Here is a 17,849-nt window from a genome sequence, read left to right on the forward strand (position 1 = left end):
ATATCACTAATGAATATTGATGCTAAAATACTCAATAAGATCCTAACAAACAGAATCCAACAACACATCAAAAAAATTATATACCATGACCAAGTGGGATTTATCCCAGGGTCTCAAGGCTGGTTCAATATATGTAAATCTATAAATGTAATTCAGCACATAAACAAACTGAAAAATAAGGACCATATGATTCTTTCAATTGATGCAGAAAACGCTTTTGATAATATCAACATCCCTTCATGATCAGAACACTTAAGAAAATTGGTATAGAAGGGACATTTCTTAAACTAATAGAGGCCATCCACAGCAAACCCACAGCCACTATCATATTGAATGGAGTTAAATTGAAATCATTTCCACTTAGATCAGGAACCAGGCAAGGTTGCCATTGTCTCCACTGCTCTTCAACATTGTAATGGAAGTTTTAGCCAATGGAATTAGGGAAGAAAAGGCGATCAAGGGTATCCACATAGGGTCAGAAGAGATCAAACTTTCACTCTTCGCAGATGATATGCTCGTATATCTGGAAAACACTAGGGATTCTACTACAAAACTTTTAGAAGTGATCAAGGAATACAGCAATGTCTCAGGCTACAACACCCATAAATCTGTAGCCTTTATATATACCAACAATAACCAACCTGAAAAAAACAGTCAAGGACTCTATTCCTTTCACAGTAGTGCCAATGAAGATGAAATATTTGGGAGTATACCTAACAAAGGACGTGAAAGATCTCTACAAAGAGAACTACAAAACTTGAAGAAAAGAAAAAGCTGAAGATGTTAACAAATGGAAAAACATACCATGCTCATGGCTGGGAAGAATCAACATTGTTAAAATGTCTATACTACCCAAAGCAATATATAATTTTAATGCAATTCCTATTAAAGCTCCATTGTCATATTTTAAAGATCTTGAAAAAATAATACTTCATTTTACATGGAATCAGAAACAACCTCGAATAGCCAAAACATTACCCAGCAATAAAAACAAAGCTGGAGGAATCATGTTACCAGACCTGAGACTGTACTATAAATCGATAGTGATCAAAACAGCATGGTACTGGCACAAAAACAGAGAACTAGATGTCTGGAACAGAATAGAGAACCAAGAGATCAATCCAGCTACTTACCGTTATTTAATCTTTGACAAGCCAATTAAAAACATTCAGTGGGGAAAAGATTCCCTATTTAACAAATGGTGCTGGGTGAACTGGCTGGCAACCTGTAGAGGATTGAAACTGGACCCACACCTTTCACCATTAACTAAGATAGACTCTCACTGGATAAAAGATTGAAACTTAAGACATGAAACTATAAAAATACTTGAAGAAAGTGCATGGAAAACGCTTGAATGAAACGGCCGGGGTGAATATTTTATGAGGAAGAGTCCCCAGGAAATTGAAGCAGTATCAAAAATACACTACTGGGACCTGATCAAACTAAAAAGCTTCTGCACAGCCAAGAACATAGTAAATAAAGCAAGCAGACAGCACTCAGAATGGGAGAAAATATTTGCAGGTTATATTTCTGATAAAGGTTTAATAACTAGAATCCACAGAGAACTCAAATGTATTAGCAAGAAAAGAACAAGTGATCCCATCTCAGGGTGGGCAAAGGACTTGAAGAGAAACTTCTCTAAAGAAGACAGATGCACGATCTACAAACACATGAAAAAAAGCTCATCATCCTTAATCATCAGAGAAATGCAAATCAAAACTACTTTGAGATATCACCTAACCCCAGTAAGAGTAGCCCACATAACAAAATCCCAAAACCAGAGATGTTGGCGTGGATGTGGAGAAAAGGGCACACTTCTACACTGCGGGTGGGAATGCACACTAATATGTTCCTTTTGGAAGGATGTTTGGAGAATACTTAGAGATCTAAAAATAGACCTGCCATTCCATCCTATAATCCCTTTACTAGGTTTATACCCAGAAGACCAAAAATCACATCATAACAAAGACATCTGTACCAGAATGTTTATTGCAGCCCAATTCATAATTGCTTAGTCATGGAAGAAGCCCAAGTGCCCATCAACCCACGAAAGGAGTAGCAAATTGTGGTACATGTATACCATGGAATATTATGCAGCCTTAAAGAAAGATGAAGACTTTACCTCTTCCATATTTACATGGATGGAGCTGGAACATATTTTTCTTAACAAAGTATCTCAGGAATGGAAGAAAAAGTATCCAATGTACTCAGCCCTACTATGAAGCTAAATTACAGCTTTCACATGAAGGCTATAACTCAACTATAGCACAAGACTATGAGGAAAGGGCCAAGGAAGGGGAATGGAAGGGGGAGGTTAGGGTGGAGGGAGGGTAATGGGTGGGGCCACACCAACGGTGCATCTTAGAATGGGTACAGGCAAAACCTCCTAAATGCAGAATACAAATGTCTACATACAGTAACTAAGAAAAAGCCATGAAGGCTACATTGAACAGCTTGATGAGAATATTTCAGATTGTATATGAAAGCAGCACATTGTACCCCTTGATCGCACTAATTTACACAGCTATGATCTAACAATAAACAAACAAACAAAAAAAAAAGTCTGGGGCGGCGCCTGTGGCTCAGTCGGTGGGGCGCCGGCCCCATATGCCGAGGGTGGTGGGTTCGAACCCGGCCCCGGCCGAACTGCAACCAAAAAAAAAAAAAAAAAAAATAGCCGGGCGTTGTGGCGGGTGCCTGTAGTCCCAGCTACTCCGGGGGCTGAGGCAGGAGAATCGCTTGAGCCCAGGAGTTGGAGGTTGCTGTGAGCTGTGTGAGGCCACGGCCCTCTACCGAGGGCAGTAAAGTGAGACTCTGTCTCTACAAAAAAAAAAAAAAAAAAGTCTGACCTTTGCTTCTACTTAATTAGCTCCCAGCTCTGTCCTATTGATCCCCACCCTATGACTCAGGAAAGAGAAGAGGGAAGAGTAGAGAGAGATGAGGAACCCTATCCTCAGGCACACTGTGGGAAGGTACAGCCTCCTTTCTTGCCTAGGTGGTCAGGGTTAGAGGTGAGCTATTCCCTTCTCTCATGGAGAATCCTTCACACCCTGCCTTCCCATGGCCAGGGCTGATTTATGGGTTCCCGAGGAGAACTGTAGTTGTGGGGGCAGTTGCAAGGATGCAGGCACTATGGTAGCCAGCCAACCACTGCTGTACCCCCACCTTCACCTCCTGTGGATACGAGCATGAGATACCTGCCCCCTGGGCTCTCAGCTGCACACCCTCACTAGTTCACCCCACTCACTCTAATTCAAGTTTGCAGATAATGGAGTTATTTGCTACACCCTCCCATCTATGAGGCTCCTATGGTTCCCTCAGCCTAGAATGTTCTACCATCCATCATCCCTCAATTCTTACCTGCCTTCTATATGCCTAGGCCTTGGGCCCAGCTTAAGGGCTATCAGTATTAACCTCTCATTAGAATCACCTGGGCAGCTTTTAAAACTTCCGGTGACTGTGACAGACCTGAGGTTCCGATTAATTGGTTTGGATTGTGGCTTGAGTACATTTTTCTAAAAGTTCCCCTGGTGATTCTGATGTGTAATGAGGCTTGAGAACTGAGGATCTAGTTTCACTGCCACCTGCTCCATAAGTCCTTCCCACAGAGAACGCATCCCTTCCAAGGGTGAGGCCTGCACTCCAGCACTGGCATGCCCCCTCCTGGGATGGTGTTTGTCATTACACCCATCTCACTTGCTTCTGCCAGGACGTCCTTGTGGGCAAGTCTATCTTGCCATCTTTCAGCCCAGTGCTCAATGGATGGGTGTGCGATTAAACCGCAGGGCTTACCTGTGTCTCTGTCTCACCCATCCCCCACCTCTATCCTTTTCTACCCTCCTGGGTGCTTTTATTGCTCAACCCCAAATGCATCTGAGACATTCCATGTGGGAACAATGGCCTGGGACACCTGAATTCCAGACTCACCTCACCCTGACCCCTCCATGTGGTCTAAACAATGGCTGCTCTCAGGGCTCCATTTCTCATCCCCCAAATAAGATGCTTGAACCAGTTATTCTTCTTCTATTCTTCTGGTCTCCTCCCTGCAGCCATCTGGGCTCCTTGCCTCAGTTTCCCTCATTGATGGGGCCTAGAATCCCCTGCTGGCCTGGGCTAGAGCTGGGCAAGAGCTTGGCTGGAGGGAGAGGCTGATGTGGCCCGGAGTAGCTCTAGTTAATGTTCACTGAGAAGCAACTGGCCAGGGAGCTTAGTCCAGTGGGACCATTACATTTAACTGGGCTGCAGATTAATCAAGTGTTTAAACAGATGGTGCTCAGAAGAGCAGGAAGGATCCAGTGGGAAAAGTGAATCCCTTTGGCCTGAGCAGAGAGCCTCACCCGCAGGCAGACATTAAGCGAAGCCGGCCCTCCAGCAACTGTGCCACGGTAAGGCTGGAGAGGCCTCCGGACATCCGCACCCGCAAAGCTCCAACTCCCCCTCAGGCCAGAAGCTGAGAACACCTTTGCCTCTGTGAGCCTCGGCCCCCCATCTGCACAGTGATGGGATTAGAAGGACAGGGGACCACTCGTTCTTAACGGGGGCTGTGCCATTCTCTTGGGACATTTGAAATGTCAAATGGGCCTTTTGGGGTTGTCACTAGGATCATGGGCATTTAAGGGGAAAGGCTAAGCACGATGAATGTCCTGCAGTGTGTGGCCCATCCAGCATGAGGAAGCAGTCCGTCCGCATGTGCTCACAGCAGCCCAGGAGAAGACAGCAGCAGACAGTCTTCAGGATGGGCTTCCTACTACACTTTCTTCTCTGGCCTCTGAGGAGGTGGGAAAACACAACCTGCCCTGCATTGACCAAGTGCTCTATAGCTCTATAGCTCAGCCACCGCAACAGCTGTGTCCCTGCTGCCACCAGGCCTAAGCTGCCTGCTAACAAGCTCTCTATCAGCTGCTGCCCAGCTCAGTCCCACCACATGGGAGAGAAGGCAGACACATCCAGCCACTGGGAACAGCCCTGAGGCACCCAGAGCAGACAGGCCCCAAAGAGGGTGACCCCAGCATCACTTTCCAGAACAGGACACCAGTGCCCCAAAGGACTTTCTGAAGGTCCAAAAGACCTGTATCCTTGACTTCTCTTGGCATACTGCTCTTGGCAGAAAGGTGGGCAGAAGGTAAGGGAACCAGTTCTGATGACTGGCCTGCCTACGTGTGCTGGTGACATGGTACCCTCCCACCACCTTGCCTACCTGGGGAGGAATCATTCAAGCCCAGCAGGTCATTGGCCCTCTGGATCTTCTCCAGACACATGGCTTGCTCCTTCTTGAAGATGCAGTCAGAGTGCATGGTGGCGGCCTGAGGGAGGCAAATGGGACGTGGGGCAGCTGGTGGGAGCGGCACCCATGTACAAGCCCTCCTAGGGTCTTGAGGGAAGGGGGGACTAAAGCAAGAAGAGGGGAGTGATGAAGAATCAATGTGTGGCCTTGGACAAATCCCCTTCCCTCTCTGGGTCTTAATTCCTATATCTTATAATAATATTAGCAAACACATAGCACTTTACTAGGCACACGCATCATCCTGAGTGTCACGTGTGTATATATGTATATATCTGAAGTACTATAAAGTAGGCACTATTTTTATTATTTTTCTATTTTACAGGTGTGGCAACTTAAGCACGGAGATGTTAAGTAACTTGCTCAGAGTCACACAGCTTAGTGACTGTAGAGCCAGGCTGTGTGGCTCCAGAGGTCATGAGACTACTGCAGCACTTCAGGGGAACAAGCAAGTGGCAAGGAGAGATCAGGCTGAGAAGGCTCATTACCTCCCTCCCGGGGGCTCAGAAGGGAGGCACCCCTGGCAGCTGCCGGCAGAGGAGCTGTGGTCACATTCAGTGGGGCCTACTCACCACTTTCATTTATAGAAGAGGAAACTGGGGCTCAGAGAAGTTTAGAAACTCAAGCCCACAGTCACACAGCTAGTCAGTACCAGATATAGGGTTTAAGCTCAGGACCAAGTAACTTCACAGCCCTGCTATCATGCACTGCTATCATGACAGCTGCCTCAAACACTGTCACTTTAGCTCAAAGCCCCAGGGCAGGGATAGTTCCCTAAGGGATGTCAGTGAGTGGAGAGGCAGTCACAAGGCATCTGAGCTGCCAAGGGCCACGTTTTGGGGAAATAGTCCAATCCTGACTGTTCACAGATGTGCAGGCAGCTCCTGGGGGGAGGGTTAGGTTTATCCATGGTGTCCCAGTGAGTCAGGCAGAAGTAGCACTAAAACCTGGGACTCTGAGGGCAGCCTTACCCATTGCTTGTCCAGTGGTGGGACAATACCTGGGAATCTTCCCCAGCCCACTCCCACCCCCACACTTGCTCAGGGGGAGACATGAGGAGAGTGCAGGCTTCTAAGTGTTATCCTGGCAGCACCTTGTGATCTGCAGACTAGAAGATGGAAAGAGGCTTCTGAAGGTCCAACAAGGGCCTGTGCATATAGTAGAGCAGGGTGTATACCACACAAATCTAAAGGTTGCTGCACATCACTATCATAATAGATTTGTACATTTTGTAACAATTTCCAGTCAAATCAGTACAGGGTCCTAAGGAAAGGGCATCTTTTCTAATTCATACAAAGGTGCAAAGTGGTCCAGTTTAGCGCTGCCAAAGGTAACAGCCAGGTGGAGAGCTTAGCTGGAGGCACATGGCACAGGTTCTGTGGAGGGGGCTCAGTTAAGCTCCAGGCTTCAGCCAGTCATGGGCGGTAGGGGTCCTGGGCCCTTACCACAGGCAGCAGGAGGACAGCAGTCAAGGAGACCCACACAATGCAGGCCATGATGCTGCTCGGCCAGCACGGTGGCCTCCCAGTGACAGCAGCTGCTGGTGAACCTCAGGATTGTCTGCAGGCTAGAGAGGAAGAAAAGACATGAATCCTGTGAGCTCAGTGAGCAGGAGGGGCAGGGACCACCTCCCCTTCCTTACTCCCTGCAGCACAGCTCTCAGTCCCCAAGGGTAACCCACCTCCACGCCTGCACACGACCTGTTCCTTATTCTATCCTGCAAACAGGCACTGAGCACCCTGTCTGAGCTAGGTGCTGGGGATATTGTGGTCACACACTGGTGCAGCCCAGCTGATCTGCTAAGATGGTTTAGAGTGGCTTTCTCAGTGGCAGACCCGAGTTTTCTCCCCAAATCTTTACATTCTTCCCTTCCCCCACAGTGATGGCACATTCATGCCCACTTAAAGACATTTTCTGGCCTCTCTCTTATTCAGAGGTACAGACTACTGATGACGTTCATGCCTAAGGAACCTGGGTGGCAGTGGCATGGGGCCACATCTGCACCCACTGTCTGTGAGGGTACAGCATTCTCTCCGCTCCTGTTCTGTCGCCCTTCCCAAATGCTGGACCCAGCTTTGACAGTGCAGATAAGGACAGTATCTGAGGGGCTAGGGAGCAAGACTGAGTGAAAAAAGTGAACTTACAGAGCCCAGCCACCCCTCCTGCCTGGATAGCTCACCTAGCTGCAAATTGTATGCCAGAGAGAAAAGAACCTCTAATTAATTTACACTCTTAAACGGCCTCTTTGTTCCAGCTGCCTGGCCTGGTACCCTAACAAAAACACCCTCCTTTCATCCTACTTCGTCCCACTTTGCCTTCCAGATAAAGCTTGGAACTATGACATAGAAAACACAGTGACAGCTGAAGAGTGTGCTCAGGCCTCAGAGCTGCAGGAGCTCTAAGGTGGCAGGTCCACAAGGACCAGGCCTGCTGGTAGGGACTAGATGGGTTACAGGGAGCCAAGCCAGAGAGGAGACTGCGAGAACAAAGCCCACTCCCAAGGGAAGAGTCTACTCTGCTTCTGAAATTGATCACTAATATACACATCCTTCAATCCAGCAATGCCACATCTGGGAAATATTTGCCCTAGGACAAAGAGAAGCATATGCAAGGAAATTCACTGCAACCTCATTAAAATAGAATCAACAACAAAAAATGGGGCAGCAAGGCATTCATCACGCAGGCACTGCTAAAGAGGCCTGGCACAGCGACAGTTATTTTTAAATTATTATTATTAAATTGTTATAAAAAAGATTGAGTAGGCCCATATCAGGGGCAGTGCTAAGCCACAGATGCCTGGTCCAGGAGGCCATGGGATGGAAGATGGGGGACTCTGGAGCAAACTCTTCTCATGCACATCCCAGGCATTAGTCTCTGCACACCTCCAACTTCAGGGAGAGCTGCCATACCCTCAGGCCCTGGCTCTCTGCCTAACCACAACCCCCTCCCTCAAGGCTCAAGGTCAGGCTCAGGCAGGCACCCTTGCATGCTCAGGGCTCAGTCAGAGATGCTGAGGGAGGCATTGGGTATCCCCAAGATGCTCAGAGAAGGCCAGGGGACCATGGCAATGCTTCTTTTCCTGCAGGTCCGGGAAGATGGAGCAGGCTGAGAAGCACTGGCCCCAGCACTCCTGAGTGCTCAGGCTTCAGAAGTCTCTGTACCTGTTCTCAGGGTCCATCATATCCCTGATGGCCACAGGCTACCACTAGCGGAACCTGGAATTGGTGGTACTCTGTCACCTCCACCTGCTGGCAAAGAGATGGTCCGCTGACCTGCCTGGCTAGAACAAAGAGATGCCTGAGCCCAGCGACCCTCAGCAGAAGCTGGAGGTCATCTCTTCTGGCCAGCAGAGGGATGAGAAGAGCCATGCAAAGCTGAAGGTCTCTGAGATCAGGATTTGGTTCTCTTGCACCTTCAACAACCTCTAGCCAAAGAGATGAAAACAGAGCTCCTTGTTCTCAGCTCACCTGATATGACAGCAGCGCTACCCCTCAAGGATGGGGTGGCCCACCAGTGGGCACTCGCTACCTCCTCCCCAAACCCTGGCCTCAGGGCCCAGCATAAAGCCTGGGCTGCACACTGAAACCACCTGAGAAGCTTCCCAAAACACTCCCACCCAAATGAGTCGGAATCTCTCAGCTGTGGTCCAGACATCAGAGCTATTTAAAGTTCTCCAGGTGACATTCACATAGAGTTTGGATTCTAAGTTTCCGGTTTAACCTAATCAGAACCAAGGGGATGGCACAGAAGAGCAAGGGGCAAATGGCTCTGGGCAAGGGGCAGTGGGTGACGGGGGGCAAACAGGGATGGGTTTTATGTTTTAAGGGCTGGTCAATTTCTGACTCTCCCTGTCTTTCTGTCTGTGACACACAATACACAGAAACAGGTCCACAGAAATGAGGAAAAAGAGATGCCAACTCCACAGTGACGAAGAGATTATTTACTCTCAGGGCTCCCAGCTGAAAGTGTCAACACAACTCCCATGACAGGGCACACAAAATGGAGATTCTTTCAGGGAACAGCAGACAACTCCACACACATACTTCAGAGATGCAGATGCACACACACGCACGCAGCACAAAGATAAATGCAGATGCGGGCACTCAGCGGTGCAGACATGCTTATAAGTCTGTTGCTATCTATAACTACACACACGCTTACTCTGCAAGGCATTCAGATATACAGAGGCAATCAGATACATCAGGATTCAGATAAGGGACAGGCAAGGGCACAAAGCAAATGTGCACATACACGTAAAGGCATATACATGTACACATGTGTACAGGCACACACATATACAAGCACACACACATGCAGGGATACCCAGATGTGCAGGGTGCTCACCCTGCTCTATGTTTTCAGTCCACCACACAGCCATGGTGGACTGAAAACAAAGTCGAGCAGAGGCAGGACTCCCACCCACCCCAGCCCTCTGCTCTGTCACCAGGCTGCTCAAGCAGCAAGAGAGGCATGTCCTACACAGATAAAGGAGCCAGAGTACTCCACATGGCACCTCCTCTGGAACTAGGTGTATGTGCTAGGCACACTTCCAAGCAGCAAATATGTGTTAATTCTTCAAACCTATTTGAATCCTAGGAAGTAGTTACTGACAACTGGGCCTTCATGGTTGAGCTCCACAGAAAACACAGATGCCTAGGCAACTAGATGTGGACTCAAACCCTTGTGCACACAACCAGATGGGGATTCGAATCCTGTGCACAACAAGACAGGGACTCGAACCCTGTTGCACAACCAGACAAGAACTCAGACCCTTGTGCACAACCACATAGGGACTCAGACCCCCGTGCATAACCAGACAAGGACTCAGACCACTGTGCACAATCAAACGGAGACTCAAACCCCGGTGCACAACCAGATAGGGACTCAGATCTCTGTGCACATCCAAACAGAGACTCTAACCCCTGTGCCCATCATACAGGAACTCTAACCTCTGTGCACAACCAGATGGGGACTCACACTCCTACATGCACCTGGAATAAAAGTGAAAAGGATCTCTTTATAAATGTGAGGTGGTGACAGCAAGAACAGGAGGACACCACACCAGTTATTCCCAGAATAAAAAGGAGTGGCAGGGAGGCACATCCCAGTCTCACCTGTCTAGGCTGATCAGCAGGGCCCTAGGCGAGTCTATACTCACCACACTGCCCGGCTGATGGTCCCTTCATGTCGTCGAAATATGTTGCCGGAACAAGGAGTCCTTCCGTCTGTTATTTAAGCCAATTAACAGAGAGGCAGATGAGAGATTAACAGTTTCATTTTTATTTATAGAAAAACCAGTAATTTTGGAGAACAGTTAGGCTAGTTCCTTAAAGAGGAGCTGTCTTGTTGTTTCTTCCTGTTATTTTCCTATTTTTATAGTAATAGCATACATTAGTAATATTATTAATTAGTACCGTATACATTAAACAGATTCCCTCCTCTTAGGTTACAAAGTTTTACAATATCTTTCTCTCTTATACAGGATTTTACTCTAGACTAAATTGGTAATTAACACTTCACTGGGTGCAGAGTGACCTGGGTCTGTGACTGGTACTATGGAATCCAATTCCCAAACTTATCTATGACAGCAGGCCTTGGAAGTGAATAAACAATCTCCAGATTTCAGCCTGTAGGCTCCTCCTGCCTTCTTAACCTGACCAGCAGGGCCCCGCGTGAAATGGCTGTTCAGGTTAACAGTGGTACTAACACTAGCACCTGTGGGGACTGGTGAGGCCCTCTGTTAACCCCATCCACATATCTCTATCTAGTTTCCTTCTTAGGAAGAGTTAGTCACAGACAAAGCATTTCAGACTTTAAAGGGCACTTCCCATGGTGTGGATGGGGAAACTGAGGCCAGAGAGGCAGAGACACTTCCCAAGGTCACACAGTATAGAGCTCCAGAGGCTTGCCTAGCAGAAGTGGGATGTGTGACTGATACTTGCCCTGGAGTGGAGTTCAGGGGGATTCCAAAGGCACAGCATTCCACCCTACAGCTCAGGAAGCCCCTCTCTCCTTGCCCCATGAAGCCCAGCAACCCAACCTGGAGTGACACCGCGTACAGCAGCCACAACTTCCTGTGAGTCGCTGCACCAGGCAACTGTGCCCCCACACAAGAAGATGGCATCATCAGTTAGCACAACGGGATCGAGCAGTGACTCACTGGGCCCCACGACTCTCCACATCTCAGAGGGGGAAGGGACTCAGAGACCTTGCAGCCATGGCCCCACTGCAAAGCCCCAACAGGAGTGTGAGAATAGCACGTCCATCCTCCTCCCTCTTCTCTGGCCAGCAAAGTCCTGGGTCCCTCATTGCCTCTCAGGGGGCTGGAGCCATCCAAGCCACCTCCTACTGGAATCTTCTGGCCATGCAGCGTCCCTCGCCCTCCCAGGGCAGTACAGAGTCTGGACAGCAGACTGAAGACAGCCAAGGAATGTGCACTGTTGGCTCCCTCTGCTCTCCACACGACCCCATTTACTAATAGGAGAGGAGGAAGACCAATCCCCACTTCCTCCTCGCCCACCTAAGGCAGGGAAGCAGGGAGGGACAGCTGAAAGATAAAACACTGACCCTGCCCCACTCAGCCCTCAAAGGGAAGAGGGGGAACTTCTAGAACCTCTCCTCAGGGGAGGGGGATGGATGTGCTATTCTCACACTCCTGTGGTTCTCCTCAATGAGACCACAGCTGATAAAGGGCAGCGCCAAAGCTACTCTTTGGTGTTCAAACCTTCCCCTTTCAGAGCTACCAGGGCCTGACCCCAGTGCATAACAACAGACTGGTCACCCAATGGTCACCAGTTCAGGGCAGGGAAAGGCCAGGCTGGGGCACCCACACGCATGCTGGCAACACCATCCCACTTTATGGTGAGGATTTGAGGCCCCAAGAGACCAGAAAACATCCCCAAGGTCACACACTGCAAAGTCCTTCTCCCCCAAAATGAGGAATCCCCTTGGGTACTGAAGAGTACAGGGACATCTCCGATCCTTGAGGAGTCAGGAAGGCTCCTGCCAGGCAAGAGGAAATGGGGAAGGAGAACAGAAGATAAAAGGTGGGAGGAAGAGGAAAGTGAGGAGAGAAGGAGTAGAAGAGTGGGAGGGAGCAGGAGAAGAGGGACGGGACAGGAGGTCTGGCCAGGAAGAAGCATAGGCCGTGGGAGGTGTGCCTGGGGGAAGGCGCTCCCCAGTGCTGACAGCATCTCTCCCTTTGTGCTGACCCTTGTCAAGCAGCAGGCTTTCCTGAGGGGGTGTGAGTGCAGCTGTGATGTGCATGCGGCCCCAACACCTGCACGGGCGAGGCACACAGTGGGTGCCCAGAAGACTCAGAAGAGTGCCTCCTGGATGGGTTTGGGAAGGTGATTTCAAGGGGTATCCAGGAACACAGAAAGATATCAGAAGGTGGGGGTGAAAGAGAAAGTGGGAGGCTAGTGTCGGTCTGTGGAAGCCAGGGGACCAGGAGGGTTGATCTTCAAGAACCCTGGGGAGGGTTTGACCAATTCTCTTTTCTAACCTCATAACCCAGGAGTTAAGGACAGGCGGGGGACGCTGAGGAGTTCTGAGCACTGGAGTGGAGCAGAGTGGGATAGCCTCCCCTTTAGGAATGCCCCTCCAAAGTCTGGGGAGCAAAGAAGGAGGAAAGTGCAGGCAGAAATACACTGAGTCCCTTTTCTGGCTCCAGGGTAGAGGTGATGGGGGGCTGATTGGAAAGGCAGCTCTGATGGGAAGAGCAGGACAGAAACTAGAGATTTGGAGAAACGCAAGAAGACAGTCTCCTTGGCCTACACTTGGGAGGTAGCAGGAAAGAAATATCAGGAGGAGGCTGCAGGGAGAGGAAGAAACAGAAGGCAGGGCCTGGTTCCCTATACAAGCCTTAAGTCAGAAGCTGGGAAATTCAGAGGTGCCTAAAAGGAGTTCTCAGCCAACCCTCTACAGTACCCACCTGTCAGTAGAATGAGGACAGCTAAGGCACCTGTATGGACTCTGTGGAAGCCGGGATGACAGCATCCTCCATACTTCATGGCCTCCTAACACTTCTCCAAAAAGCCCACCCTGGCTGCACCTGCGCCTTCTGACCTCACTGTCCTCTGACCCTGGCCTTGAGATAAGGAGCCCCTCTCACCTCTGGGGTGCTTCAGGTCTTATCACGGTCAGTATGAGTTTCAAGTCTTGTCTAGAAATAAGGAGCATGCCCACGTTTCTGGATGGTCCCCTTCCAATGGGGGCAGACACAGACCTGAACACAGAGGGTAAGCAATGGACAGGGGGCTCGTAGACTATTTGGCAAGCTCAAGTGACATTTCACTTTACAGTCATGAACATCTCCAGGTGTCTTCAGATTGGGGATTTATCACATGGACACAGCAGAAGCTGTTCTGGAGTAGGGTGCTGAGGCCAGGCAGGGAGCCTGCCCTGGGGCAGACCAATTAAACAGACTAAACAGACAGAGGTGGAGGGGAGTGAGGCATCCAGGTACCTTCTGCACCTCAGGTTCTCAGTGAATGTGTAATGGCTTTGACCATTTCTCTTTGCTCACCTCATAATCCAAGGAGTTGTCAAACACTCCCAGCCAATTGGATCCAGCCTGTCACCTATTTTCATATAATCATCAAACCAAGAATTATTTTTTGCATTTCTAAATGGACAGAAAAAATTAAAAGAAAAATCATATTTCCCAAAACCTGCAAATTATATGAATTCAAATTCCAACATCCATAAATTAAGTTCAGAACACAACCATGCACATTTGTTGACAAATCATCTGTGGTTCCTTTCCAGCTACAACAGCAGAGTTAAATAGTTGTGACAGAGTATATGGCCACAAAGCCTAAAACACTGTCTGGCACTTTACTGAAAAAGGCTGTCACCCCTTGTCCTAGGTTCATGCAAAACACTTATGCACACACTTTCTCCCTTCAATTCAATATAGACACGGACTTTCATTAAAGAAGACTTTTGTGATCTTCTTTGGGCAAATATCTGAGGCCCAGAGTGTGCCCACATCTGTGTGAGGGCATGTATCTTGATGTCACTTTGTATTCCTGGTGCTGCTTGTCTCTATTTTGCCCCCACTCACCGGCAGGTGTCATGAGAAACCTATATGCCTCCCAGGCTATGTGTCACTCCCTCCCTGTGTGTCATCATGGGGGTGTCTGTCACCGTATGCATCTCATGGCATCTAAAGCTGAGTACAAATACATCACAACTGAGGAGTCTCCAGTCTCTATGTTGCCAGGCACCTGGACACTGGGCCCAACCAGTTCAGATCCTGGAATCTTATACTCCTCTACTCAGAAGTGGTCGAGCTTCCTCAGGTCTCTAGTCTATTCAGGGTGGAACGCCTCCAGACAGCCCCTATCTGGAACATCAGACCTCTGCTCACATACCTTCCTAGGACAGGAAACTCACTGTCACCCCAAGTGTGAGCTCCATGAGAGGTGGGTCGGTAAGCAAGGCTTCCCTGGCACTGAGCTGGACTCACACTCCATGCTTGACACACCTTGGTTCTTCCTCCCTAGCAGACAGCATAGGGTGTCCTCCACTTCTTCAGCACCAGCCCCAGATGAAGAAAATGTCTGTTCCTGGTGGGGGGACAACCTGGAATCTCAAGCCTAAGCCCCATCCCCAGGAGGAAAGCCACCTGTGGCCTGGGTTCCTGTCTTTCCTAGCCTTTCAGCCATATATACTGATTTGTAAACTCTTATTGTGTGTATTTACACAAACTGAGGGAGTGTCCCAAAGTAGAAGCATGACAAAGAGAGGTGGCCATGTGGAAAAGAATGGCTCCCAAAGCATTTCTCCTATCAACTCCTTGCCAGCCTGAACCTTACACAAAACAGGACCTTAATGCATCCTTTGGCCTGGATCAGTCCTTACAGTGCATAAAAGGGTCTTTCAAGAGGCTTCTCACAGACACCTCCCCTCATCACACACAGGGGCAGAGACTCGCAGGGATCTTTTCCCCGACCTCCAGCCATCAATAAACTATTGATGGCAGAAGAGAGAAAGGACCACATCCACCTTCTTGGTCATCCCACACACTTGTTGATGGATCAGTTGGAAGATCTATCCTAAGGACAGGTCCAGTGTATTCTGTCTCTAATTTGTACGTTCAAATTTTGGCTTGTGTTCAGACAGATGCCTCTGCGTGCCCTGCCCAAGGTCAGTGGAGAGAAGCAGCTTAAGACTGGGGACTCCACCAGTCCCACCTGCAGCCAACACCAAACTCATTTAAGTGGGGCCTCTGAGAAAATGGAAATGCTACCTGCTGCCCCCGACCCCCAAAGCCTCAAACATAGCTGTTTGCCCTCTTTGGAAGCCCACAGTCACTCAAAAGTCTCCACATTGACCTTCAACACAATTGTCTGCCACTGGCCAACTGCAGTCCCAGGGAAAGTTGCCCTCCATATGCTGTGTAGCCCCTCCCCATCCCCCAACACCCTCCCTGTCAAGAGGCTGCCCACAAGAAAAGCCAATGCTGTGTCTTTTCGGATTTCTTTCCAGTGGTTGGGGGGTTTTGTGGGACACTGCAAGGCTGAAGGAGGTAAAGAAAGGGAATCTGATGCACTTGCACTAAAAGCATAAAAATAGTCTGAAGAATTAGCCGGTGTCTGCCACCCCACCCCCTGGATCTGTGGAGGGGACCTGAGCTCCTTCCAGCTCCATGTGAAATGAAACCAGCTTCAGGCCAGACTCCCGCCTGGGGGGTCTAGCTCCATCCATGGACTCCCTGGTGTCTCTTTTCCCACAAACCACCAAGGTCCCACAGAGGATGTGGCACCTACCCGTCGTTCCCCCTCAGCTGCTGCAAGAGCCTGTGCCTTTAAGAGGGCCGGCAGGGGTCTCAGGCGGACCCACTTCTGCCTGGGAGGCCAGTGCCTTTCTCCCACAGGCCTTGTAGGGCGTTTCCTCTCTAGGACGCCCAGAAGCCCAGGCATCCCCAACCTCAGCTCCTCCGCGCCACGGGAAACCGAGAAACAGCTATGACACTCTCTCTCATTCATTCTCATAGTCTCTCTCTCTCTCTTTCTCTTTCTCTCTCTCTCTCTCTCTCCCTCTCCCTCTCCCTCTCCCTCTCCCTCTCTCTCTCCCTCTCTCTCTCTCTCTCTCTCTCACACACACACACACACACACACACACACACACACACATCTGGAATGTATCACCGTAGAGGGTCATTGTCCGCGCGCACCCACCCACACCCTCTACCCAGCATATAGGTTGCCCGCCTCTCTAACCCCTTGCGGAATGCGATGCCTTGCCGGGGCACCTCAAGCTTAGCCTTCCAGATCCACGTAGACACACGTCCGTCTGCCCTGGGACTAGGGAGACAGGTCTCTCTGGCCGCAGTACGTTCCCTGCCCATGGTTCTCCCTTCTCACCCGGAGGGGCGTCAGTTAGCTAGGCCGACCCCCAACCTGGCAGGCTGCAGGGATCGGTCGCCTCAAGCATAGCCCTAGACACTTGGGGATTGGGGGCTGGGGGCTGTCAGGCTGACACGCAAGAAGGGCGCAGAGGCTGGAGGGGACTTCGTTTCGGATTCAGGAGGTCTGCCGGGCGCTGGCCCTCACCGGCTCTCCATCCGTGGCGGACGCGGCTTGCAGAGACCGCGGAGCCAGAGGAGGGGGTGTGAGGTCCCTGTGGGTCGAAGATTCTGGAGATGAGAGAGGGCGGCCGGGGCGTGGAGTGGCAGAGCGGTGGGGCGGCCCTTACCTGCTCAGTGCGGGGCCTGGCCGCGGGGCTGCTGGGCTGCGGGTCAGCCCGGGGCAGACTCCCGGGGAGGGAGCGCAGCCGGGGGATGGGGAGCGTGTGCGCCGAGGAGCGCGCGCGCCGAGCCGGGTCTCCGCGTATGTCTGACCGCAGGGGTCCGTGTGTCCCTGCGCAGCGACGTGTGCGTGTGCGCACGCGGGGACCGCGCTCGCCCAGAGCCGCGCCGCTGTCAGTCACCGCTCGGGGCCCGAGTGCAGCGCCCCACGCCTGCCTTCGCCCGCCCGGAGTCCCAAGGCAGCCCAGCTGGGCTCGGTCCTGCGGGAGAGGCGCCGCCCCCGCCGCGGAGCCAGGCCGGGAGCGGGAGGGAGGCGACCGACCCTGCCTCCTCCAAAGACTTCGCTGGCTTGTGGGGGGCGGTGCAGGCCAATGAGCGTCCGGGGGCGGGGTTAGGCCGAGGGCCGCGCGGTCGCCAGCGCTGGGCTGCAGCAGGACCCCTACTGCAGCACAGACAGGAGCAAGGACTGAGGAGCGGAGATGGGCGGAGTGGGCCATGATACGGAGGTGACAGGCCCCTTATGTCTGGAGTCTTCCAAGACTCAGAATCAGGCCTTCTCTGGGGCTCACCTCCCTCTTTTCCACCTTCCCGACGAAACCCAGAAAGAGCCCTCTCCCTTTGCCTTCCCAGGTCCTCAAGATTCCTTGACCCTGCTCTTCGCCCCCCAGGGAGCCTTCCTTACTGGGCAAGTCCCAGACCCTTCTTGAGCTCTTCTTTGCCCCCAAGCCTGGGCCTAAGGGTCAGAGGGTCAGCTGGTTTGGGAGAGCCTAGCTGAATATCCTCAAATGTGACTCCCTGGAGAACACCTTTATG

At 50.7% G+C, this 17,849-nt stretch overlaps 1 protein-coding gene across 4 annotated transcripts in view; it reads right to left on the reverse strand.

Annotated features, from left to right (window-relative positions):
• The window catches only part of ADCYAP1R1 (ADCYAP receptor type I), a 77,987-nt gene extending 60,641 nt beyond the window's left edge, over positions 1-17,346 (reverse strand). For all 4 annotated transcript variants that reach the window (XM_053553628.1, XM_053553627.1, XM_053553625.1 and 1 more), the window contains exons 1-4: positions 16,985-17,346; positions 10,440-10,506; positions 6,727-6,848; positions 5,198-5,303 (exon numbers count right to left, since the gene is read on the reverse strand). In XM_053553628.1, coding sequence (XP_053409603.1) covers positions 5,198-5,303; positions 6,727-6,777 — 157 coding nt within the window. In that variant the 5' untranslated portion in view covers positions 6,778-6,848; positions 10,440-10,506; positions 16,985-17,346. The remainder of the gene's footprint in view (positions 1-5,197; positions 5,304-6,726; positions 6,849-10,439; positions 10,507-16,984) is intronic.
• Between the last annotated feature and the right edge of the window lie 503 nt (positions 17,347-17,849).

The sequence above is a fragment of the Nycticebus coucang genome, chromosome 11, assembly GCF_027406575.1.
Source record: "Nycticebus coucang isolate mNycCou1 chromosome 11, mNycCou1.pri, whole genome shotgun sequence".
In the NCBI taxonomy this organism is placed as follows: domain Eukaryota; kingdom Metazoa; phylum Chordata; class Mammalia; order Primates; family Lorisidae; genus Nycticebus; species Nycticebus coucang.